The 26,463-nt window shown below is 39.9% G+C and overlaps 1 protein-coding gene across 6 annotated transcripts in view; it reads left to right on the top strand.

Annotated features, from left to right (window-relative positions):
• Window positions 1-26,463, top strand: part of STAU2 (staufen double-stranded RNA binding protein 2) — a 198,423-nt gene that overhangs the window by 90,210 nt on the left and 81,750 nt on the right. For 4 of the 6 annotated variants that reach the window (XM_026662620.2, XM_026662615.2, XM_026662627.2 and 1 more), the window contains one exon: window positions 17,081-17,194. The exons of the other annotated variants lie outside the window; for them this stretch is intronic. In XM_026662620.2, coding sequence (XP_026518405.1) covers window positions 17,081-17,194 — 114 coding nt within the window. The remainder of the gene's footprint in view (window positions 1-17,080; window positions 17,195-26,463) is intronic. 6 annotated transcript variants of the gene reach the window in all.

Here is a 26,463-nt window from a genome sequence, read left to right as displayed (position 1 = left end):
GTTAATCTAATGGGAGGTTTCCTGAAGTAAGGATGGTAGGGCTCAAGGTACCATAATTTTTGGCCCCATCCTGCAATCGCTGAGTGTGGACACAATGATGCAACTGTGTGGGGCCCCATTGGCTTCAGTAGTGCACCTGCATGAAGTGATCTCAGGATCAGGGCCTTAGATACATTCATCTTTTCACTATCAGGGCTCTCTAATAGGAGCTTCTGTTTGAATTTGTCTTATGACTAACTTCTTTCCCTTAAGAAGTCCCATTGGACTCTCTGAAGTCAATAGGACTACTCTTGGTGCACAAAGTTCAGCACTAGTGTAAGGATCATGGCCTTGGGTTGTAAGCAGAGAGATGCCCAACCAGAACTGACTGAAATCAAAAAGTATATCCTAATAGTCCAAACTTTGTGGCAATTTGGATATGGCTATCAATCCAGTCTTGTCTAGACCTAGGAATTGGATCTGATTTGAAATATATGGTTTGGATTAGAAGTTCAGATTGGTCTCTAATTGTAAGAATCTTGGAATGGGGACCATGAATAAAATCTTCAAAAGCACCTAAGTGCCATTTTCAAAAGTGACTTGGGCACTTAGAAGCCTACAGGTATGTCTACACTACCCGCCGGATTGGCAGGCAGCAATCGATCCAGCAGGGGGTCGATTTATCGCGTCTATCCCCGAGCGCTCTCCCATCGACTCCTGTACTCCAGCGCCGTGAGACGCGCAGGCAGAGTCGACGGAGGAGCGGCAGCAGTCGACTCACCGCAGTGAAGACACCACGGTAAGTCGATCTAAGTACGTCAACTTCAGCTACGTTATTCACGTAGCTGAAGTTGCATAACTTAGATCGATTCCTCCCCCCAGCCCGCCAGTGTAGACCAGGCCTAAGTCTCATTGAGTTTCAAAGGAATTTAGGCACCCAAAGATGCAGATAGGCTCCTAGTTGGATTTCAAAAGCACCTAAGTAGGTGAAGTTCCTAACTCCTATTGATTTCCCTGGGAGTTAGACATCTAGCCTGCTTGGTGCTTTTCAAACTACCACTAGATAGCTAGCCACATCTTTGAAAATCTGGTCCTATTCACTTTTGAAAATGGGACTTAAGCTTCTAAGTCACTTAGTTGCTTTTAAAAATTGTGTTTGTTTAACATTGAACTCACTACTTAGTAATAGTGTCAGAGATGGGTAGCTAGTTCTACTGCTGTTATACTATTTAATAATGAAGGGCTCCAGCCTGAAGTTCTTATATAGGCAAATCTTCCAGTGACTTGAATACCAATAAGATTTGGCTTCACTCGGAGTTCTCATTGCATATAGACTGAGTCAGGCTTCAGCACTGAGCCCGAAGAAAAGAACTTGAATGTTAAAACTAATCAACTGATTTCTTTGTGTGTCTGACACTTGGTGTGCTTACTGCTTGTCTGACTAGTGACAGCATTTTCAGCAAGATCTGATCACCAGCTGAAGGATCAGAAATATCCATTTTTATTCAAAAATTCTTTCCAAATGCAGTTCCGAGTCAAGAAATGTCTTTCTTTGTTAAATTTCAAAGCACTTAGCTGGATGGGTGCAACATTCTTTTCAGTATTTCTTATGTACGTGATCCAGTGTAATTTGCCTTTTTGGTTTGGCAGAGCTCCCTGGGAATCTTAGCATTAGCTGTTTCCTTCCTCCTAACTTAACTGTGGTGCTGCTTTTACCTCACTAGCGCTCTAAGCTGCACCTATCCCCTGTTTGGTAGATGGGACATATTCTTTCCTCGGAGGTTAAAGTCAGTGGTAAGCTATGAATTGTTAAGGAAGGATGAATTAACAGGGTGCAACTTTCTTCTCCATCCAAGAGCAACTGTTTCTTTGAGACTTCACCAGTCTTAGCAGGGTATCCTATAACCTCTCATTCACATCAGCTTCTAGCTGAAAACCTAGGGACCAGAGCTTTAGCTGGTGCAAATAATCATAGCTTTGTTGAAGTCAATGGAGTTATACCAATTTACACCAGTTAAGGATCTGGCCACCACTACTACGTTTTGAAGTTATCCTTAAATTCACAATATCACAAAAATGTAGCAGTGGTAAATAGGAAGTAGGCTCCAGTGAGATATTTACTAGACATTTGAACACTGAAGAACAAAGTTCTCTGGGTTAGCTTTCAGACATACAGTTGCGTACTGGGTGTGCTCGTTCGATTAGGGATAAAAACGACCAAGAAAATTACTGAGCATCTTCCAATTACCCCAAATTCAAACAGCTGTAAGAGCAAAAATTAACAGAATGGTTCTTATGCTGCTGAACTGAAGTATGGTAGCATGCTGAAGAAATTCAATGTGTTATCTCATTCCGAACAGGATGTTCTTGCTGCATAGAAAGAGTGGACAGAGCAGTAATGTCAACTGGGGTAGAAGATGGGGTGCCCATCAGACAGGGCTCAGGGGCAGCACATTCAGAAGAAGGCCCCCTGGCTTCCAGGCAGGAGATCATAGGGCATTTCCTGTCACAGTGTTTGTTCCGGGTAGCCGCACCTCTGCATATCACCTTGGCTTACAAATAGAGAGTTCCCATCCCTTCCATCTGCAGCTTCTGGAAGAGAGGGCATGGGAGCTTCATCTCACTCTTGCCTATATTTCCATTCCTTTTTCCTAGCTGCTGGGAGCAGGAAGGCTTTACTCTTTCTTACTTGCACCCATCTGTTGGGGAAAAAAGCCTTTCTTCCTCCTTGCTGCTGTGTAAGAGGAGACATCTCATTCTTCCTCCAACCTGCTGGAAGGGAGGAAGACACTTACCACAGCTGTTTTCTGTCCTCCTTACCCCACCATAACATGCTTCTCCACTGCTGCTTACCACTTCCTCCAGCAACCAGTCCAAAGCACTCAAGAAGCAGAATGAAGTGATGGGTGAGAGATATTTCTTCAAGGAGGTCTAACCAAACACCAAGTTTGAAGGAATTTGAATTTCAGTTGTTGCGATCCAATGGTCATTTGGTTGGGGAGGGTGGTAAACTGAAAAAAAAAAAAATTCCATTCTCCCCAGAGAATGATCAAAAATGGTTGGTAGATTTTCCTCAGTTTCCTTTATTATAAAAAAAAAAAACAAAAAACAGCAGCGCCTTTCAGCTGAGACAAACTTGCAAAGTTTCAGCCTGAAAAAAAATGGTTGGGAAAAGTTACGAAAATATGAAAACAGGAGGTTATAACAGAAATCTGGATGTAACTTTCATTGTAGCTTTAGTTGTTAATTATTATAATAGCACATATATTCAAAGTTTCCATAGAAAGGGGAGAAGTCCTAAAGAATTATTTCTTGGGGAAAGTCTGGCTGATGCTGATCATGGGGAATGGAACCAAATGACCAAATCTAGAACATAAAACCAAATGATACGGTTCTCGACTCCCATCCTTCAACTGCAGAAACATTTGTAGCTATTGTTGGCCTGGAAACTAGACCCCGAGCAAATGTTCCAGTACTGGAACAATACAAAAGTCTCTTAACCAGTTTGAGTGGAAAAGCATAAACAATACATAAAGGAAAGGAAGTTGTGGAAATTATAACCCCAGGCTTCCTGGCGGCATTAATGTAAAATGCATTGGAAGGCTGTGTTAACAAACAGCTTTCAAGAATCTATTTTGAAAAAGGTCTTGCCTCCAGAGTGGTCAAACCATAATTAGGATAAAATTATTTAAAAAAAAATTTTTTTCAAGGCTATCTAAAGTGACCCAATCTAGGTAAGTTTATTTCATCCATACCAGAGGCAAAAAATATTTAAGGCTCCAATCCTACATCATGTGGTTAGACTGCTGTGCCTGCAAGGAGCCCCATTGAAATCGGTGGAGACCTGTACAAACATAGCAGTCCACCTGACTGCTATCAGTTGTGGGATTAGGGCCTAACTGAGAACAACACTTTATCAGAGACGCTGTGAGCCACTGATTCAAATTCATACTAAAAGTGTTCCTCAGACATTAATATTAATGATGAACAGTGGCAGAGGGCCAGTGGAGGTTGCTGATGTTTATTTTCTTACACACACATATATAAAAGCTTATTTGATACATAGACTTACTATGGGCATACCTCACTGGTAACCATATGTTGTGATTTTTATTTTTTTATTACCATAGTGCCTATGAGCTCCAGTCAAGGATCAGGAACCACAAAGAGCTTACAATCTAAGTATAAGACAAGAGACAACAGATGGATGCAGACAGACTGACCGGGGAGTACAAGGAAACAATAAGACAGTGTTGATCAGCATGGTAGACTGTGGTCTCAGCACACCAGACACGTGGTCGTTGTCAAGTGTTTTGTAGGCATTACAGCAAAAGAGTGTTTGAGGAGGGTTTAGAAGGTGGCTAATGAGGGAGCTTGTTAGAAAATTTAACAAGTGGGTGATGAAGGCTGGCATTATGGGCTGGACGGAGGTGAGAGTCAACGTCTTGATAGTGACTGAGACATGATCGGTAGAGTGGAGATAGGCTATGAAGGGTCTGGAAAGTGAAGAGAAGCAGCTTATGTTTGATGCAGTAGAGAAGGTGGTCTCAAAGGGAGGGATTCAGGAGGGGTGACATGGTTAAAGCAGTGGGAAGAGCTTGGGGAGGAAGATTAGGAGTTCTCTTTTAGCTTGTTAAGCTTGAGCTGATGGCTAGACATCCACTAGGATATGTGAGGGAGACAGGCAGAAATTTTAGTTCAAACAGAAGGAGACGACTGGAGTAAAGAGGTAAATCTGTGAGAGGGTAATTGAATTTGTGTTTTTGGATGAGATTGCTCAGAGATAAGTTGTAGCAGGAGAGGAGAAATATGCTAAGGATAGAGGTAGTGGAACCCCCACAGAAAATTGGATGAGGAGGATTCTTATCCTCCTCATCCAATGTTGAAGGAGTAATGAGGAAGAGAACCAGGAGAGCACAAGATTTCAAGACGAGCATGGTTGACTGTGACTAAGGCAGCTGACATGTCAAGGAGGATGAGGCTGGAGTACTGGTTCTGAGCTTTGGCTTGTAAGAGGTCATTAGAGACTTGTATTCTTATTATGGCTTCCCCGCCACATATTCTCCTTCCATGCCTCCCTCCTTTGTGCTACATTTTCTTGATACATCTTGTCTTGAATTTGGTCCTGATTCTGGAACTTGCTGTTGGCGGGCAGGTACAAATATCCACCTTGTGGTATCAGATTGTAAACTCTTTGGATCAACTTGTGATACTCTTGCCATGGTGATATTTACTAGCACATTACTCTAATAATCCCATTGGTTTCAATGGAACTATTTATAGAACGAGTAAGATATTGCTCATCATGAATAAGGGTGTTAGAATCTGGCAGTTTGGCGCAGGGGATGCATCTTCCTGTATGTTTAAACAACACCATGCTCCACAGGGCTAACACAACAACAACAGCAGCCCTTAATCCAAAAACTACCTCTAAAGTCTTAACCACATGCTTCCATTATCTCATAAAAGTCCCATCTCTTCACGGAGAACTTAAATCCTATAGAATCACTTGACAGAGTCTTCATTATCCCAAGCTTCCTAGCACCTATCAGCCTTCATCTCTTCCTGATAGTTTGTCACTGATCTTTAATTTCGAACCATGTGTAGGTTTACTAATATGAACTCTGCAGTTTCACTAAGTGCCAAGCCAAAGTCTTTATGTTCCCCGCATCCAAATGTCTGCAGTACCTTTCTACTACCCTGCCCATCACTATCCCTCACCCTCAGAAGGAAGAAAGCCCAGTATTTAAAAGCATTTAATGCCTTGGTGTTTCTGTCCTCAGAAAACACCCAATGGAGTCTTCTTGTTTCAAGTTCAGTGAGGAAGGAGGACAGGTGGAGAGGAACTGTGCAAATTAATTCAGGACTGGTGCACTGAATAAAATATTTTTGCGTTCATTAGTATCTTGAAAAGGGTAACTGAAATTCTCCTCCAAATACCTGCATGTAACTTTGTGCATGAAGAAATGTAAGTTACATTCTCATAACCAACACACTTGTGTGGGGAAAAAAAGTTGTAAAGCTGTCATGATCTCTCCAAATATTGTAGTCAGTACTAAACAAGCCAGGCTCTGCTCCCTGCCAAGTTCTTTTAGAGTAAATCCTAATGTGACTTGGTAAGTTAGATACAAACCTTGCACTGGAGTGAAGCCAAAACTTTGAAATTCTTGAAGTCTCAGCTAGCAGAAATATAAAAAAGTGTGATGTGAGCCTTTAGTAGGGTGGGATTTAGTTTTAACCATAATATCATAACTTAGACTCTCAAACCAAAACCCTTAACAAGAAAAGTAGCAAGAAATGCAGGGGAGGAAGAAATGAGACTAAAACCTGCCATTAAAATCCACGTCCCTCATTGCAGACAGGAGGCTAGACTTCCAGACAGTGAATTTTAGCTCACAATTAGAAGTCTGGTCATTTTAAAAATTGGGAGCACAAAAAAACAGCATTATTTTTAGAAGTGAAATGTATGTGCCTTCTGTGAATGAAAATAATGAGGTGGGGTTTTTTGTATGTACAATGTTGCATACCTAAATTACTCCACAATAGAATGGATAGTGTGACAAAGCTCTGTCCTTGTCTCCGTGGGTCCCGTGTTTCCTGGCGGATTTCGCTAGCTCACTGTGACACTCCACATAGCCTTTCTCGCTCTAGAAGCAAGGGTCACAGCTTACTGAGCCATTTTCATCATAAGCCAGCAAGGGAGGGGAGGAGAAGCTACCCTCCCTTGCACAGTCTCTGTTGTCTCAGTGATTAATCAGGGGGGCAAAGAGGGGAGCCCAGGCCTGCCCTCTGCTCCAGCCCAGGGACCCTAATAGTATCAGCTTCAGTAGCTGACTTTTTAGAAATAAGACGCATACAATTCCCTGGGCCACTTCCCCACAGCAGCAGCCCCCCCCCCTTCCTCAAGATCCACTTCACCCTTACCTCAGGGCTTGCTTCCTTGTGCCTGATATGGTTTGTACTGCTCAGTCTCTCCAACAGCATCGCTTCCTCCTTCAGCTCCTGACACGCACGCACACCTGACTAACTGGGAGGCTTTTAACTAGTTTCAGCCAGTCCCTGATTGGCTTCAGGTGTTCCAATCAACGTAGCTGTCCTCCCTGCCTTCTGGAAAGATCTTAATTGGCCCCAGGTGTCTTAATTGACCTGGAGCAGCTGCCATTTGCTTATCCTAGTAACAGGGATTTGTTTAGCCTGTGGCTAATATATCTGTCTCCCATTACTTTACTATAGCCATCTGGCCTTGCCCTGTCACAATACTTATCACCAGATTTTCAGCAAATTCTGGGAGCTGTTTTTCTGCTTGCAATTTCACACTGATTAACTCCCCTTGCTCATCAATATAGTAGCCTCCAATATATGCTTCCACTTGCACTACATAGACAGCTTATAAGTTTCCATCTTCACTTAAACAGTCTTCATAACCAAGAAGAGAATTAGGAGCAGGTGAATACATATTTCCATTGAAGCCAAAATGTTATTTAAAATATGAATGTTTTTCTCCAAACCTGCCTTAATTCCTCAGTTATTAGAAACAGTTACATCAGTCACTTGTTCCTCCACAAACTTTCTAAAGCAAACCCTTTCCCTGTATACTTCATTAGCAAGGCACAAACCCCTAATTTTCCCCAGTACATATGAAGAAAACAGAAGATCACAGGAATTTTTTTTATACAAATTTGGCAGCATTTTCATATTTATGTTGACTGTTTGAAATATAAATTGAATTTGGCTTTTCTCTCCAAGAATATATTAGTTGTTTTCTGAATAATTATGTGTTAGTGAATCAGAGGCAGCTACGACATTTGTATTAGAACTGTGTCAGGTATGACTTACATTGCTTTATAGTGTTTTACAATGTTTCATGTCTGAGTAATTCATGTGTTTGTTTTTTTCAGGTTGGTTGGTTGTAGTGTTTTGTGGGTGATATATTTAAAATTTTTAACTTTGTACAATAAAAGTATTTTCTTCACAGATAAATATATCCCTCCGTAACTAGATTTGTAGGAAATGAATGCTGGCTCTCTTGTTCAGGCACAGAGTTGTCCTTGCAGTCACGAATGGCATCGACTGAAAACATTGTTGCTTGTTTTACATGTGAAACTTAGGCATGCCATTCCGACACCTTAATTCCCAGCACATATTATCTAGTAATAGAAGGAAGATAAATTAAGTTACTGTACACATCTTGCTGCATTGTGATCCATGCAACTACAGTGGCTGAAGCCCTACTTTCCTCTCAGATGGAACTGAGCATCACAGTAACTACAATGACGAGACGGGAAAGGTCAATGGCTAGGCCTTTCTCACTTGACTGAGCACAATGGATGTATGCATGAGCTTTTAAAATCACAGCCATCACTGAGAACAAGAGACTTATGTTTGGAGGGTATATAAATAAATGAGGCACAAGCCTTTTTGACTAAGATCAAGTGCAGAATTAGTTTAATAAATATCTGATGTGTCCTCTTTGGGGGAATTATGTCCTGATAAGTTTTTTCCATCTTTACCTACTGCAGTTCACTATGTACAAAACTTTTGTACATACAGCAACTTAAGTGTCCACTCCACTATAACCAGCAATATAAAAACCTGTTCTGGTAACCTATGACGAGGGTGACCAGATAGCATATGTGAAAAATCGGGACAGGGGGTGGGGGTAATAGGCGCCTATATAAGAAAAAGCCCTGAATATCAGGATTGTCCCTATAAAATCAGGACATCTGGTCACCCTACCTACCTTAACCTGTTTGTTAAGCTATCTATTTATGGTGCAAGTGTTTATTTCTTAGTCAGAAACCTAGTACTGCATGTTTTAATAAAGATTTAAGCCTATAATACAGCTGGTATGCTGGCTCTACAAGCAGGGAGCATGTTATGAATATCCCAAGATTTAGTGCTGAACTGTCAGTCTTTTAGCTACCGAGTATCTTTACTCTTCCATGTAGTAGCTACAATGGAAACTTTGCCCACTGCTGTGAAGTGGACACAGCGATTAATGAACCTGAGGCATACTAATCAAACATATGTTTTCTTGACATAATGATTGTGTTATATATCACATATGAATGTACAGGCCTTTATCTTTCCTTAATGATCTAGCAAGGGGTCTTTCTTAAATGTGGGTGTTTTTCATGCTCTCCTTTAGATTTGTTCCACAGGGGGTGACCATTAGAAACATCTGACAGGCATGCAGTTAGCCAGCTCCCTGCTGAGATTAGTAAAATACTATATTTAGTAACCCCACTACATCAAGGAACTCCAGCGTTGCAGGAAACAGTTTGATTCAATGCTATTTTATGATTTTTATTTTTATGTCTTATTTTTTCATCTGGGACTGAGAAAAATATTTTCATCTGGGTCTTGCTTTTTGCATTTATACTCCATCATTTTGTAATTGTTTTTCATGTTTTGGGTCTTTTTACCCTCCTTATTTTGTTTGCACTGTATGCCCCCTCCACTCTGCTCTCTGTCAAATTGTAAGGTAGCTACTAAGACCAGTAAGCAATGTTTTAACTTGATATTTCATATGCCATTCCCTATCAGATGTGGTTAATTCTAACATTGGGGCAAAAGATGTGGGGCGGGGGAAAGGGGGGTTAAGGAGAATTAAAAGATTCACACCTTATTTGCTAGACTAATACATGGTAGAAACTCCTGAGTCTGAGCTTGGGTCACAAATGATTTGAATTCATCAGTGTACATATGTAAACTAGATTAATTATTGTGTAGCTTCCCAACACTGTTTGTCATTGGAACAGAAGTGGACCCCAAAGTATGAGCACCATTTTTTTAAAAACTCTCTCTTACTGCTTAAAATAGCAAATCCAATTACTAAGAGTATACAGTTAACATAAATAAAATAGTAAGGAGAAATGTGGCAAAAATAAACGATTCAACAAAAAGTTAAATGGAAGGAAAATATGTTGTAAGACTGTCATATGAATCAAAATTCTTTACCATTCTCTCTGTTCGCCAACAGAAATCTGGAGTAACCCGTCTGAAATCATCAGAGTTACAATGATGTAAATTTAGAATAGTTGAGGGCAGAATTTGGCACTTTGAATGTAAGGGCAAATTTTAAAGAAACGCCATCTTTTGTTCTAACAGAATGGCCCTGGTGGCGTGTCAATCCTAAAGATTTGTGCATTGCTGAACATAATAGCATTTTATTAGCCAGGTTATTTCTGTCTAGCATTCTGAGACTCCTGCTGATACTTTGAATCAGTGTATTTTTTTTTTTGGTTTGATACATGAACTCCAGTGTAACATGACTTTTTTTTTTTTTTTGTAGTTCACATTATTTTTTAAGCTAATAAATGTGCAAGAAAGAAAGTGTTTGGCCAGACAGAATTTGTGCTTCAAACTGTGAACAGCTAAGCTCTAGTGTGTGAAAGTCTCTTTGCGGAGCTGACTTTTTTTTTTGCTCCATTCAGTGTCTGGTTATCATAAAGCTACCTTATTTTCAAACAGTAGTTTAATGCATTATAGTTAGTCAGAACCATTGACAACTAGTATAAGGGGTATCTTCCTCTGAATAATTGTGACCTAATAGCAGCACAGGCCGTGTTCTTGCAAACAAACATACTTAACTTTAAGCCCATGAGTAGTCCAATGAAGGCAATGAGACTTACTCATGTGCTTGAAGTTAAGCACATACACATTTGTGCAGAATCAGGGCCATGGTTAGTAGGTGTAATATCTCTGTAATGGCATTTTGGCCCTTTGTTATAAACTGAGTAGTTGAAAGGTGTGAGGTAAATCCTGCAATATTATTTGACGATTCCTGTCGCTACTGTATGTGTAACTGGTGAATGGCATAGCAGTAAAACTAGATTCAAGAATCAAGGGATGTGTGTTTTTATACTCAATATACAAAGTAACAGAAGGCTAAATTTTACAGTAGTGCTATGTTAGTAGTAATCCTATAACGACTCTATAAATTCTGATGTATTTTTATACAGCCTCAATCGGATTTTCCATTATTAAACTAGTCTGCAAAGTGAAAAATTTTGGCTATATCATCTTGCATTCAGTTGTAACCTGGTAAACATAAATATTTTGGAACACATAACATCCCATCAAAGTAGAATATACAATTAAACTCTTTTCTAGTAACAGAGAGTAGTAAAAACAAGGGCCAAATTTTGGCCCAGTTATTAACTGTCTTCAGCGTTGACACACACAAATGCTACAAAAGCAATATTAATATGCATCCATATTCTGGCCAGCATGGCCCTGCACACAGCACACACAGTCAAACCATATAGATTATTTGTGCTCCTCACTGGAATAATCTGTGCAGGGTGATGCATAGTTGCCACTGTCACAACAAAGAGCATACGAGCATGAATATATGACTACACCCCTGATGTGTGCTTCTGAGAAGGAGGCAGCCAGGATATAGCCCATGATTTGAATCTGGTGTCTGGGATGTTTACTAGTGTATTCAGTAGCAGGTTTCTTAGAGAAGCATACACACGTTAGCGCAAATCTGCTCAGGATTCTGGAATTTTTGCTCAGAAACTTACAGCTATTAGCATCATTATGTTATCACAGACACTCCTTTACCAGACTCATGATACTTCTCCTTACAGAGGCTGCTGTTATTTATAAAACAAAAAATCTAAACAAAATACTTCACATTTTACTAAATTGAATTTTGTAGCTGCTTACTCCTAAAAGTGGCCTGAGCTCATTTATGAGCTTCTCTTTATTTCAAACACTAAAGCTTAAAACGAGGCGGTGAATCTTGACAGTATTTGCTGTTCATAATCTTTTTATTTTTACTTCCTAAATATAAGGAGAATGAACATGATCGGTGGATTAGAAAAGGGAACTGAAGTCTGCTTGTATTTCATTCACTGCCACTCACTCCTTGAATGAATATGGGCCAGTCACTTAACCTCTCTGCACAAATAGTACTTGCCTGCCTGACAAGTATGGTAAAGATGAACGTTAGTAAAGCACTCTGGGGCCCTTGAGTTATAGGCACTTAGGAACTTCAAATGCAAAGTATTATTGTAGTTATTAATCTTAGTAATTACAATGTAAACACTCTCAGAGCACTTGGCCAGCCTCCAGCTGCCACTCCCCAACCTCCGATTCTGAGGCTGCTGCTAAGAATACCTGGTCAGCCTTCAACTAGTGTCCCCCATTACTACCAGGTCTTGTGGTTTGGATATTTCTGTTTGTTTGTTTGTTTGTTTGTTTTTAGAAATGCCTCATCCTCCGGATTTGGTGGCCGATAGCAGACCCCAACCACAACATTACCCCTTTTCCCCCCACTTTTATCTTCACTCACAGACTTTCAACTGCTCTGCTTCTCACTTCCTTCTGGACTGCAGAACAACTATATAAATTGATGTACAATGCAACACCTCCCTTTTTCCCCTGCCTATCCTTCCTGAATAAGCTATTCCCCTTTATACCAATATTCCAGTCATGAGATTTATCCCACAGAGTCTGTGATGCCAATTAAGTCATAATTTAGACTGCATACTAAGACATCCAGTTTTTCCTGTTTATATCTTATATTTGTTTATAAGCATCTAAGTTGTTGAGCAGAGTATCCCATTGTATTCCCTCTTGTTGTTCCTATGAACCTATTGTAATTTTCCATTCTCACCCTCCCTCCCCCCGCACACTCCCTCAAACTTCCAGCCCTCTGTCAAGGTCACTTTTTTTTATTTACCTGTGAGCTTTTGTCACCTGTCCCCTTTGAACCTAGTTTAAAGCCCTAGTCATTAGGTTGGCAAGTTGGTTCATGAAGATGCTCTTCCGTGTTGCTCAGGTGGACTCCAGCGGTCTTCCTTTGCAGAACAGCATCCCATGGTCAAGGAAGCCCAAGCCTTCTTGCCAGTGCCATCTGTGCAGCTATGCATTCCTCTCCAGGATATGCGTGTCCTTGCCTGGGCCCTTACTCTCAACCAGCAGGATTGACAAGAATATCACCTGTGCCCCAAACTCCTTTACTCTCGCTCCCAGAGCCTTGTAGTCACTGCTGATCTGCCCAGAGTCCTACCTTGCAGTATCATTAGTGTCCACATGGATTAGCAGATGGATGATCCTCAGCAACCTTTCCATAATGTCTTGCATGGGGACTCTGGGCAGGCAACACACTTCCTGGGATGCCACATCAGGTTGGCAGTTGGACTCCTCTGACCCCCCTCAGAAAGGAGTCCCCGACCACCACCACCCTTTGTCTCTCCCTCTTGGGGGGTGGTAGCTTTCCAGGCTTGGAGACAGGTGGTTCCCCCTCATTGGCCATTGGGATCTGGTCCTCTCTTCCAGCTGCCAGTATTGCATACCAGTTCTTGGCTCAGATGGGCCTGGGTGGGGATGGAGCAGTGTCTGCTGTCCGGGGTGGTCAGCAGCCACTCTCCTCCTCACAAAGCAGTCAGTTCTTCCTTCCTTCCTTCCCTGGTACCCCTGTAGTCATCTATAGTCGACTACCTTCCTCCATCCTGGATGTCTCCATCTGCATTCTGTCAATGAAGTGCTCGTGTTCCCAGATGCTATGCAACCGAGCCACTTCAGCCCAGGAGAACAACAAAGCCAATAATACAATTGTTTTCCAACTGCCACATAGATCTCTGTGACAAATACTGTGTTTTGCAGACTGTATGACAGGCCAGAGAAATCTGGCTAAAGAACTATGTTCTGTTTCCTTCCGACTCCCCAGCACCCATCAGTTCCTAGCTCAGGGAAATGGAAGATTGATGAAGAAAACATTGAATCTGGTTAAATTGACAGGTTTCAGAGTAGCAGCCGTGTTAGTCTGTATCCGCAAAAAGAACAGGAGTACTTGTGGCACCTTAGAGACTAACAAATTTATTAGAGCATAAGCTTTCGTGGGCTACAACCCACTTCTTCGGATGCATATTGAGTGAAACATATCGAGGAGGTATATATACACACATACAGAGAGCATGAACAGGTGGGAGTTGTCTTACCAACTCTGAGAGGCCAATTAAGTAAGAGAAAAAAAACTTTTGAAGTGATAATCAAGGTAACCAAGTACAGACAGTTTGATAAGAAGCAAGTGTGAGAATACTTACAAGGGGAGATAGATTCAATGTTTGTAATGGCTCAGCCATTCCCAATCCCTGTTTAGCCCTGAGTTGATTGTGTCTAGTTTGCATATCAATTCCAGCTCAGCAGTCTCTCGTTGGAGTCTGTTTTTGAAGTTTTTCTGTTTTAAGATAGCCACCCGCAGGTCTGTCATAGAATGGCCAGACAGGTTAAAGTGTTCTCCCACTGGTTTTTGAGTATTATGATTCCTGATGTCAGATTTGTGTCCATTAATTCTTTTGCGTAGAGACTGTCCGGTTTGGCCAATGTACATGGCAGAGGGGCATTGCTGGCACATGATGGCATATATCTTATCCTGAAAGATGATCCTTTACTCTCACAGATCTTGGGAAACAGACCTGTCCTTGCTTACAGACAACCCCCCAACCTAAAGCAAATACTCACCAGCAACCACACATCACTGAACAAAAACACTGACCCAGGAACCTATCCTTGTAACAAAGCCCGATGCCAACTCTGTCCACATATCTATTCAAGTGACACCATCATAGGGCCTAATCACATCAGCCATACCATCAGGGGCTCGTTCACCTGCACATCTACCAATGTGATATATGCCATCATGTGCCAGCAATGCCCCTCTGCCATGTACATTGGCCAAACCGGACAGTCTCTACGCAAACATTAAAAAAAGTTCCTTGCTTCAGACCTCCCTGCGGACTGTACGATATGTATCTGCTCCACTGTGTGTGTGTGATTACAAAAGCACTTATTGATTAATATCAGTTTTGGCTTATTTGGGGCCTAATCCTGGTGCCTGCTCTGTGGCATGCTGGAGATGCAGAATCATCCTGTGAGGCTTCCCTGGCCCACTCTCCCTACACCATATATTCAGCAGTATTTGGATTTGCAACTAGATACTATGATTATGGGTTCCTGATACATTCTTGTAATAACAGTAGTCCTGATATTTAGAGAACTTCAGTTAATGTTTGTAAGCCCAATTTCATACCTTCATAACTCTTTCGATCAATCAGAGTTGAGCCGTTGTATATGTGAAGGGGCCTCTTGTGGTTTCTCAGTAAGTAGTATGGCTTTTCTGGCAGACAGCCATAAGCAATTTAGTAGGCACATGTTGTGGAGGTGGATGAGGGGGGGAGGGGGAAGAGGGATGATCCAGAAAGCTGTAACAAGAGGTTGAGTGAAATCAGTATTTTTATGTCTAGCACAAGGAAAAATTCACATTCTAGATCTCACAGAGGCCATTTGGCCACACATATGCAACAGGCAGCATGATCAATAAGGTTAACTCTGCAACATGCCGATGGCATGATTATCCTCTCACTTAAACCAGTTTTGCATTGGTGTAACTCCTCAATTCAACTACCCCCAGTTTATCCAGTAAGAGAGAAGAATCAGGCACAAGGCATACAGTTACCCAGTGCACAATCCAGTGTTCTATATCTCTCAATCAATTCCACAGACATTGGGATAATTTAATAAGGCTCCTAGTTGTCCACAGAAATAATAATAATCAAATTTCTAGCCTAAATTTAAAGATGAGGCTTTATCACATAACCTTTTCCCAATAGCCGTACAGCTGTAAATAGGTACAAGCCTAAAATGTCTGTCTCCAGTAGGGCTAATCTCCCTTTCCATTTCTGACAGGGGTCAGGCAACCAATGTAAATTACCACCATAAACTAAATTCCACCCCTCTTGTAGAACAAAGTGCTTTATCTGCCTGTCAAGAAACCAGGAGCTACAAAGCAGATTGTAATATTTCATCAGTTCAGCATGAGTGGCAAACCCAGTTCCTACTAATAAAACATTGGAGATGCTTGACTTCATTTTGCCTCAAGATAGAAGACGGTTCGCTTTCTGTAGAAGGTTTAAGAGCTGTTTTAAGGTGACCAAAAGGCAAAGGGGAAAATCCAGTAGGACCAGTATCTTCCTGTATATTCCATTCAAGAATCTGATTAGTGTGTGCTTTTTTTATACCAATAGAGATTGATAAACTAGACAGCTCTAAAAATAATATGACTTCCTTCCCCATGTTATGAGTCATTTTGATTTGATTACAAAGAAAAACTGATATCAAATTCACATCTATGATAACCATATTGCAATGCCAAACAGTGCATTTCAATAGAGATCACATTGCAGTGAAAAAATTAAAAGTAATGTCAGTGCCAGAGCTGGATGGAAAATGGTTTCCCCATCCTGTGAAAATTTTTGGGATGGCAAAACAAATTTTCCCCTTCCAAATGGGAATGAGAAGTTGAAATCTTCAGAAGTTTTGTGCATCAAAAATGTGTGTGTGTAAGGGGAGGGGGAGATTAACTTCTGGTCAATTGTTTTGAAAAATTCACTTCAGGTCAAATTTGTTTCAATAATTTTGAAATGTTTCATTTTTGACCATTTAAAAATGTTTTTACTATAACTGGATTAAGTTTCTAAACTAAATGTCTTTTTGAACTGGAAAACCAGAATTTTCATTTAGAAAATGTCAAATTGAAATATTTCAGCAATTTCAAAAGGTTTTATTCAACATTCTGTCAAGAAATTTGTTGAAACTGACCCTTTTGTTGCAAAAAAAAAAAATTTTCCGATAAACTGGCATTTTCAGATGAAAAAAGTTTCATCGAAAAATTCCCAACCAGCTCTAGTCAGTGCAAGTCTGTGGAGACCATAGTAATTTACACTAAAGTTTTTTAATTGATCTATAAAAGGTTATTAAAAAATAACATGTAAGTTCAAAACTGAAACTTGGACCTAGTTTCATAGGTCTGTAACAACACCCTTAATTGAGCCTCAAGGTTCCAAAGCGCTGCAGCACATCGTGCCTAAAGAGGGACCGAGAAACTGATTAACAACTGACATTTGTCCCCAGTTGAGCATGTGGATACAAAGAATATTTTGCACACTCCTTGTTTTATATTAAAACTGGATTCAGTGTAAATGTTTTGAATTCCTTTACAGTTTTGTTGGAAAGGGACAGATTATTTCAGCATGACTCCCGTATGGAATCCGGTGTTTAGCAGATTACTTATGTTATTCTGTTATAGGTACACTACAGTGATAGACAAAATGGCAAAGAGTGTATGACCTGTTTGACACTGTCTCCTGTGCAGATGACTTTCCATGGTATCGGAAGCTCCATTGAAGCCAGCCATGACCAGGTATAATACCCTCACCCCACACATATCTATTTAATAAGGCCAACTAAGATGTCAGTATTACTAAATCTCACCTTTGCACAAATACTGCTTTATTTATGGCATATTCTTGCCACCACCGTTTGCCTATATTGCCACAATAAAACCCTTAAGGTGACCCACGAAGGAGAGGAAATTGCGTTTGTGCCCTCTTTTGCTTCTTCAAGATGTATACAGAAAACCTGAATGTTTTGGGTTTAAACTGGTGTGTAAGGTGTCTGCTAGGTTTTTTTTTATGTTAGTAATATCAGGTCTTATCTACCCTGATTTTATGGATGACTGGAGAAATAGAGGGATGACAGCATCATAAGTGACAAGAGACTGGCAGCTTTGCAGTTGAGAAAAACTCAAATTTGTTTGTTTGTTTTTATTTAACTCAAGCTTCTGGCAAACACCTGGGACAAAATTTTTCTTTGTTAATCATTCCTTCTCCCTTGCCACTTCAGCTGAGATCTGAGGAGACTTCCATTCTAGTTCTATAGTCCTCCAAAACAGTGCTCTATAAAAACATGGAAGACGACAAGACTTTGATACTTCAGGTATTTCTAATGCAAAAAACAAGTCAAATAAAATAGTAAATCAAACACCGCACTTTTCAGACCCTGGGTATATACAAGAAGAAAACAAAAAAGGGCACAAGCAGTTTTTATTTGCTTTTGCAAGTCATCTTTAAATTGTACTAAATATGTCATACACTTTGTCAGCCTAAATGTAAGCTTCTTTCAGGGAGAAGAAGGAGACATCTTGGCAATGATCAGAATTAGTTATGTTTGGGGAAAAGATTCAGACACTCTTAGCCATGTTTTAGGTTAAAAGAATTAAATGGAAATTTGTAGGGAGCTAGCTGTTAATATAAACGAATCCCTTTAGTTATTTATATGATAGCTTGAGGATTCTTCCTGTCTATAAAGTAGTGACTCACAACTACGTGGTACTTTACTATAATGGTAAACTATGGTAAATATCTTAGTGATTCAACAAACATATTTCCCTCAACCTCTCATTTCATCCAGCAAATTGTTTATACTGTTCCAAACTTTCTCAGCTTATCTTTCAGTAAGAACCCCTTTTTAACCTAGTTATGTCTCAGATACAATATTTAGACCTATCAGTACTCTGTAAGGATCTGAGGTGGTCCCTGTCAACTTGGTAACAACTGCATTCTGGGCTACCAGTCAACTCGGCCTTGGCTTGGCATTTATTTAGGCAACAGCATGGCTTGTAAACAAAAAATCACCTTCTAAATAGAAATCACCTTTAAAGTTATCTAAACAATTACATTTTTTTAAAAAGCTATGATGAAAAAAAGTTACTTAGGTTGAAAAGTCAAGCACTCAAAAGATAGGAATTGCCAGATTTAATGTTGCTTATTCAACCTTAATTTGCTCCACTTGTGTGTCCATTCTATGCACTGAAATAGACAGAGGTCCTGTGGAAAACAATAATATGTGGTTATATAATTAAAGATTATATCATAATGCATATGCAAAAAGGAGTAGAATTAAGGTTGCATGGGCAATCATAAATCTGGCTTTCCTTAACCTTGCTTGACTTTGCAACTTCAATAATGTTCTTGTACTATAGTTTTTTTTAATGTAATTTCCTAAGTGTTTTTAAAAGGAAATATTATGTACAGCTGTAAGAATGATCTCCCATCATGCAACACTTGAGTACCTGCACTTGAACTACAGGACTACCTACACTATCTAGCAGCAGGAAAAGGCTGTTATCCCAGAGGCTGGATGGCCCACTAGATCCATGGAATTGTTAGGAGAGCCTGGTTTTCTCTCTCTTCCTCCAAGTGTTGAGGGAACTCCTCCCCTATCTGGTGCGGCAGAGTGGGGATGGGCTGCCTGTGATTGTTTTGGGGAACTAGAAAACTGGAAGGGAAGCATTCCTAGCTGCCATCTGAAGTGGCAAAGGAGAATGACTCATTAACAAATAAAACTTTTCTCCCAATTTTTTATCAGAAGCTTGAGTTAAGTAATTTAACATAAAATGAATAACATTAGAGTTTTAAACAGTCTGACTAAAAATCTCTTTCTCCTCTGACCTGATATGATTGTAATTGATCAGTTACAATTTTCATCATAATGGTTTTACATAGTGTCAATGAATACTGTGGCTTTAGCAAAAATAAAGAGAGACGCTATTGTGGATTTGTTAGGGTGAAGGATCTCAATTTTACATTTGAAATGAAGTCATAAAAGGCACCAGTTCAATAAAAATTAAATTATTGAAAAACCTGTCTTAATTCGTATTTGCTGTTTCTTACACATTGTATCTTTTGCGCTGTATGTTAGTTATGATGGGCTGGATCCTCAACTGGTGTAAATCAAACAGGCCTTTGATTTTTAATAGACATATGCTAATTTACACCAGCTGAGGATCTGGCCCGGGGTGCTTTTAGGATCCCACAGTTTTTTTCCACACTTGTAGATTTTAATACTTCTTCCCTTCACAGCTTACTCACTAGATTTCTTAATTTTGCCCAATTTTCATTCCTAAAATCTAAATCCTATAAATTCAGGTTGTATATCATGGAAAACGACCTGAGAGAATAAAATAGTTCCTCTGGAGAGGTGATGGAACCCATCATATAAATATATATTAAACTACAGTATATTGGCAACTAGCACTAGCAACAACCCTACTGTGGCAGAAGGTTGGACTACTTGACCTAATACATCTTTCCATATCTTCATCTTGTATTGTTGTTATGAGCCACTTCCTTAGTTTGGTGAAATTGAGTAGTATCATGGATCTGATAATGGTCACTTCTTCCTCTCAAGAAGTCCAGAATGGCATTTCCTGTGCTGGAGTCTACTTTCTGGGTCTACATTGTCCGTTGTAACTTAGGAACATCTTCATTATGCATGTCTAAAACCAGCGTGGTTACCCAGCAGTATAGTTATAATTCACCATGAGTGGATTTTTCAAGTATGTTAAGAGTTGAGCAGCAGTTTTCCAGTCAATCAATCTTTTCCATTTCCAGTGATGTGTAGAAGATGCCCACTCTAATTTTTTCTGAGTTTTTTGTTTCTTGTAACTGTATTGGAGTTGAACCTTTTTTTGTACTGCATGATTGTTTTTGTCAGAAAAAACAGTAACAGATTATGGCCAGGGAGGTTAGGAAAGACAGTTCACAAGACCCCATCACAAAGCTAGTGAATTCTAGAGAACTTTCTAAAACATTGCTGAAAGAAAGAAAGAAAGAAAAAAAGATGGAACATCATATGGCACTGTGGAAGGAATCTGAATCTGCTGCCAAAATGAAAAATTCTGTACATTTTTGGACATTGGTAGCAATGGGTTCCAATAAGACTAGGAGTAATATTGAAGTGCTGATCCCCAACCATATTTGGGATAGGGTGACCAGGTGTCCCGATTTTACAGAGACAGTCCCAATATTCGAGGCTTTGTCTTATATAGGTGCCTATTACCCCCACTCCCTTCCCAATTTTCACACTTGCTACCTGGTCATCCTAATTTGGGAGAAATATTTTTTCAGACTTTATAATAATACAATCAGCTCAGGTAACCTCCATTCCCTGTTCTCTTCCAGAATGTTCTGTTGTATCTGTAGAAGTTAATTTTTTAATCAACAATATTGTAATAAAGCACCAAAGGAGGATTTTATTGCTATGGAAGTATTTAAGAAGAATGTTGATCAGTGGGCACCTGTTTTGGCTAAACTTTTCTCCAACATTAATATGCCCTTAGGTTGGGCTACCAGAATTATTATTCCACTTTATAAAAAAGGGAATAGGAAAGATTCAGGGAATTACTGTCCAGTGAGTGTATTGGATGTTGTTTTAAAAATTTACACTAGAGAGCTTTTGGGGAGATTAGAGGATTGGGCAGAAAAAAATAAATGATTTGCTGAGGAACAAGCTGGTTTCCAAAATGCCCACTCCACTAGAGATCATTGGTTTTTCTTTCTCATTTGATCTATCAATATGTGCCACCTAAGAAAAGAAAATGGTTCGCAGCTTTTGTTCATCTGAAATTGGCTTTTGAGTCTGTTGATAGAGACGGCAATTATAGATTGCTGGAATAGATCCCCAGTTACTTTTTCTTTTGAGAGCTCTTCATAAACATACAGTGGCCAAGATTAGTATAGGCCTGTGTGGGAAATAAACAGATTCCATCCCAGTTACATCGGAGGTTTGGCAGGCCTGTCTTTTTAGCCCCTCTTTGTTTTAATTTTTATATCTATGATGTTGTTTTAGCATTAAAAAAGGGGATCAATTCTGTCCCCTAAAATTGTGAATCACTCTGTGTCTGTTTTATTATACGCAGAGGATGTGGTTTTGTTATCACAAACACCAGTGGGCCTGAAGAGTTTATTAAATGCATTTTGTTCATATTGCCAGTGGGAGGGCCTCTCCATAAATTATTCAAAAACTAAAGTAAATGTCTTTAGCTAAAGATGGCGGTTACATAAATGGAGGATTGATGGGCAATGTATTGAACAAGTTAGCTCTTTCCCTTACCTGGGTGTCTGGTTCTCACAAAATGGTGTCTAGGATCAACATCTTCTGGTAACGAAAGAAAAGGCCTCAAATTCAATCCATGCTATATTGCATTTTACCTGGACCTGTGGGGGTAAGTTAGTTGAACCTGCCCTTAGTGTGTTTTGTGTCTAAGGTATGTGCTCAAATTTTGTACAGCACAGAAATATAGCAATGGAATGATCCCATGGGACTGGAAGTAATTCAAAACAAATACCTTAGGAAGATCCTCAGTCTCCCAAATAATATCCCCACTGCTTTTCTTGGAGCCAAGATAGGCATGGGTTCTATTCTGCACAAAGTGCAACATCACAATATTAATATTTGGCTTTATAATTATAGTATGCACCATAGGCGTAGTTTGACTTCTGTATTTGGGGGTGAGGGGTGGGGTAGCTCCAGCCAGGTCAACTAGGCTATGTGTGGGGGCAAATTCTGTGCCTGCCCAGGGTTGCAGTTGGGCGGAGGGGCAATGCCCCCCATGTCCCTCTCAAACTATACCCATGGTATGCACCCACAGCACTTGCCTAGAGGAAGAGCTCAGCAGGACTTTCTCATGTAAATTTTGTTGGTTAGAATATATTCAAAATTCCTTGCATTCTCTAGGTGTTACAATTAGAAATAATTAGGTTGAAGTTTAAACATGGGAACTCCATAATCAAGTCAAGAATAGAGGATATTGATAAGCAATAGGATATGGCAGTTGTTTCTATTACAAATATGTCACCTTGGTTTCCCCTTGTTAAAAAGACTTATGGGTGTGCCAGATATTTAGATAGTTTGTGCAATAACTTGCTAAGAAGGCCATTCACAGCTCTCTGTTTTCAATCCATGCAGACAATTTACTTAGAAGGCCAATATACTGGCACCAAGAAATGTAACAGACTCTGTCCTTGGAACTGAGGGCAGGAGGAAGACGCTACTGGTTATTTATTACATTGTAATCTGTATTGCCACTTGAGGTCAAAATGGCTTTCTGTGTTTTTGTCCTGGATGCCTTTTTTTTTTCCCTCTATGACCTCTTAAAAAGTAGAATATTTGTTGGCATCTGATAATATATCTGTGATTCGAGCAGATGCCCTATTTGCATCGTCAGCCACTAAAATAAGGGAAAGGCATGTGTCATGGTGATCATATGTGGTTTAATGGTTTGTGTCCTTTTTCATCTTTCTTTATATGTTTTTATTATTGTATAATTCCAGATTTAGTTTTGTTTTATTGTACTACATTTTGGATTTTTGCTCATTGGCCTGAGGCTAAGTCGTTGTTAATAATAAACTGTTGATATTAAACTGCATTCACTTGAGCAATTTTAGATTCAAATAAACATTTCTGAAATGGTGGTGAAACAGCAAAAAAAAAAAAAAAAAAAAAAAAATTAAAAAAAAGGGAAAAAAAAAAAAAAAAAAAAAAAAAAAAAGCATATTAGTACTAGTTGGGATTGATCGCATGATTGGCATTAGCATGGTCTGCACTCTAAACCCCTAGCTGCCAAGGCTTACCTCATTTGGTCAAAAATCAGCTTTGAAGAAATCATTTCCATTCTGTTTTTCAAAGGGAAAAATTGCAATTTGTTCCTAAGAGCTAATGTTATTCGGTGTTCACAAATAGTAAAAAGGGGTTTGTTTCTCTAATACCCTTGCCAACCTAGCCTGTGACCCAGATCCCTTGGTCCTGGCATTTCTCCTGTATTCAGCTTTGTCAGCTGTAATATCAGGAGTTTCCCAATATATATTTTGTTTTTTTAATACCTTCGCATAATCTCCCAGCATTCAGCAGCAGCCTGCAAAATTTTTTATAAATGTCCAATAGAATTTATGTCATAGGCTGCCCTCAGTTAAGATGGTCACCATTTCCCTACAGAAGCTGAAAGCAGAAGTGAGGCTGCCTTTCGTAAAATTCCCTATAGTTTCTTGTGGGACTGAAGCCAGGCTGCCCGCAGGGATGATGATAGTCTTTAGGCGCTATAGTTTGGAAATGAACAGGAAGCTAAGAGGAGAGAGGAATAAGGATTGTTAGAGGGCACTGAGAGGGATTGCAGAGAAATGCGGGAAGCAGAAGGAAAACTGGAGGTATAGGACAATATGTGACATAGAAGGGAGAATTTGAGGGGTAGGAGATTGTAAGGGAAAATATGGTGAGGAGGTGCAGAACAGCAGACTGGGCAAATCTGAGTGGGCCATGGAGTGTGAGAAGGCAAGTGAATAAGAAGGAAGATGGATAGAGAGGGAAAGAAATTGAAATATTAGAGGAGTTGCAGAAAAGAGCCAGAAAAATTATTTCAGGGCCTTGCAGTGAGGGAATTAAAAAGCTCAATCTGTTTAGCATATCAAAAAGAAGATTGAGAGGTAACTTGATTAGAGTGTATAAGCACCTTCATGGGGAGAAGGGCTCTTTAATCTAACAGAGAAAGGTTAAATTTTTTAACCGTGAGGGTGATTAAGTATTGGAACAAACTACCAAAGAAAATGTTGAGTGCTCCATCTCTTGATGTCTTCAGATCAAGACTGGATGCCTTTCTGTGATATATGCTTCAGCAAGACCCAAGTTATGCATTAGTCAACCCCAAGTTATTGCGTTCAGTACAGGGGTAATTGGGTGAAATTCTGTGGCCTATGATATGCAAGAGGTCAGACTAGATTATCTTATGATCCCTTCTGGCATTAAACTCTGTGAATTCATGAAGACAGCAGCTCTCTCACTCCTTTGAGCACAGTGAATCCTGCATATCCATATTTTTGTGTGTGCATTATGGGTCCATGCAGTATTGCCAACGCTCATGATTTTAATGTGCGTCTTGTGATATTTGGCATTTTTCTTAACACTCCAGCTCTATGAATCAACTGATTATGAGAGAATCCCAGCTTTCGTTTAAAAACAAAAAAGTATTGTGGTTGCAGAGAAAAGCTGGAAAACATGAACTGAGTGCACCCTGAAGGCTCAGAAACCAGAAAACAAATTAAAGAAGTAACAAAATTATTTTTAAAGACCATCTTATGGCCTCACTCATGATTTTTGAACACTTGGGTTGGGAATACTGTGCATGTAAGTCTGAATTTTGAACGTGAAATAATTTCATGCATATCAGGGGTGGTTAGTTTCCTCTTACTGGCTCAGGCAGCAGACCAAAGCACATTGCAGTGTATTGTTTCCTTAAAATCTCATTATTTTTAAACCAACCCCATGATTCGGGGGGATTTAATGTACAATTCTTAGAGCTGGCAGTACTGTACATTAGTCTGTTATTACTGTATTTCTAGTGTGAAAGGAATGATCCTTCTGAAGCCTAGCCTGTGCCCTGGCCTCTGCAACTTGCTTTAATCCTGACATTAATACTTGTGTTGCATTAGCGCTGACCTACTAATTACGTTGAAGAAAATAGCCCAATCTTATCATTATTATCTTATCATACTTCATGGTAGGGAATTTCTAAAAGAGTCCTGTTTCTGTAACACTTTATACCTTATACAAGCCACTGTTGTTGTCAGTTTCATTGTTAGGTTTAAAAATAATAAACATGACGAGTAGTAGAGGTGGAAGTGGTGCTAATGGAATGGCATTTCTGTCAGTGGCAGCAGAAAGGGGCTATGCTAGGAAGCAAGAGGCAGTGAACACCGGCCTCATAAACCGCTGCTGAAAAGTTCATGTCCCAGATATATAGATGCCTGACAATAATAACAAGCAAACCAGGATGGGGCATGTACCATGCAGGCAGTGTTTGCCTGTAACACTGTTTGCCCACCCTGCTAGTAGGTGTTAATTCTAGTGGGAAAGGGTTAAATAGGTTATGCAGACTCTCTGAGGTGGGTGAGTCTTTACTCCACCTGAATATAACAGAGACAGGAGTGGCTGTCTGGGAAGAGAGGATCTAGGATGTGGGCAGTGCAGTTCCAAGGGAGGAACCCTAGGATCATCAAAGTCTGGGGACAAGGTTTGAGCTGACCTCTGTTATCTTATGGTTGATATCTCTGTTAATAAAGCCAAACTCCAGGAAGGGATAGGTTTTGATTTTATATAGTGCAAGGTCTATATTTGTAGAGCATGCTGGGAAATGGTACATACGTAGGTCAGAGGCTTTGGTTGTCATGATTTGCAGAATATAAAAGGAATATTTTGGCTGTTGCTACCACTGCCAGAGACAATGAATGGCATTAGATGGAAGCTTATGAGGATGCAAATACATCTTCTTTCTCTTCTCAATTACTTTCCCATCAATTTTCAACCTGACAGAAGAAATTCTTAGATGCCCACAACTCTACATTAATTTCTAGCCACAATGATTTTTGTTTTGTGACAAAATAAATGTTGTCAAGATTTTTTTATTCAGATTTACTTCATAATCAGACTTTTTAGTTTTGTTGGAACTTGGACATAGCCAAAGCTGAGGCCCCAATATGCTTAGAGAGGGACAACTTATCCTATGACAGAATTGTAAAATACTTTTGACACCTTAGAACCAAACCTACTCTTCTTTTTCTGTCTCCTATAAGCTGTACTTACAGCTATGTTATAGTCACAGCTATTTTTAGTAAAAGTCATGGGTAGGTCATGGGCAGTAAACAAAAATTCATGGCCCATGACCTGTCCATGACTTGTACTTGACTAAATCTTAGCGGGGAGGGCAGCCCAGGGGTGCCGTGGGTGCTGGGGGGTGAGGGAGGCGGCACGCAGCAAAGGACTACCGTTGGTGCTGGGGGAAGCGGGGGGCGGGGGGGGGGG

Source organism: Terrapene carolina, unplaced genomic scaffold (assembly GCF_002925995.2).
Source record: "Terrapene carolina triunguis isolate 2854851 unplaced genomic scaffold, T_m_triunguis-2.0 Scaffold58, whole genome shotgun sequence".
Taxonomy (NCBI): domain Eukaryota; kingdom Metazoa; phylum Chordata; order Testudines; family Emydidae; genus Terrapene; species Terrapene triunguis.
The sequence above is the reverse complement of the archived record's forward strand: the minus strand, read 5'-3'. Positions and strand labels throughout refer to the sequence as shown.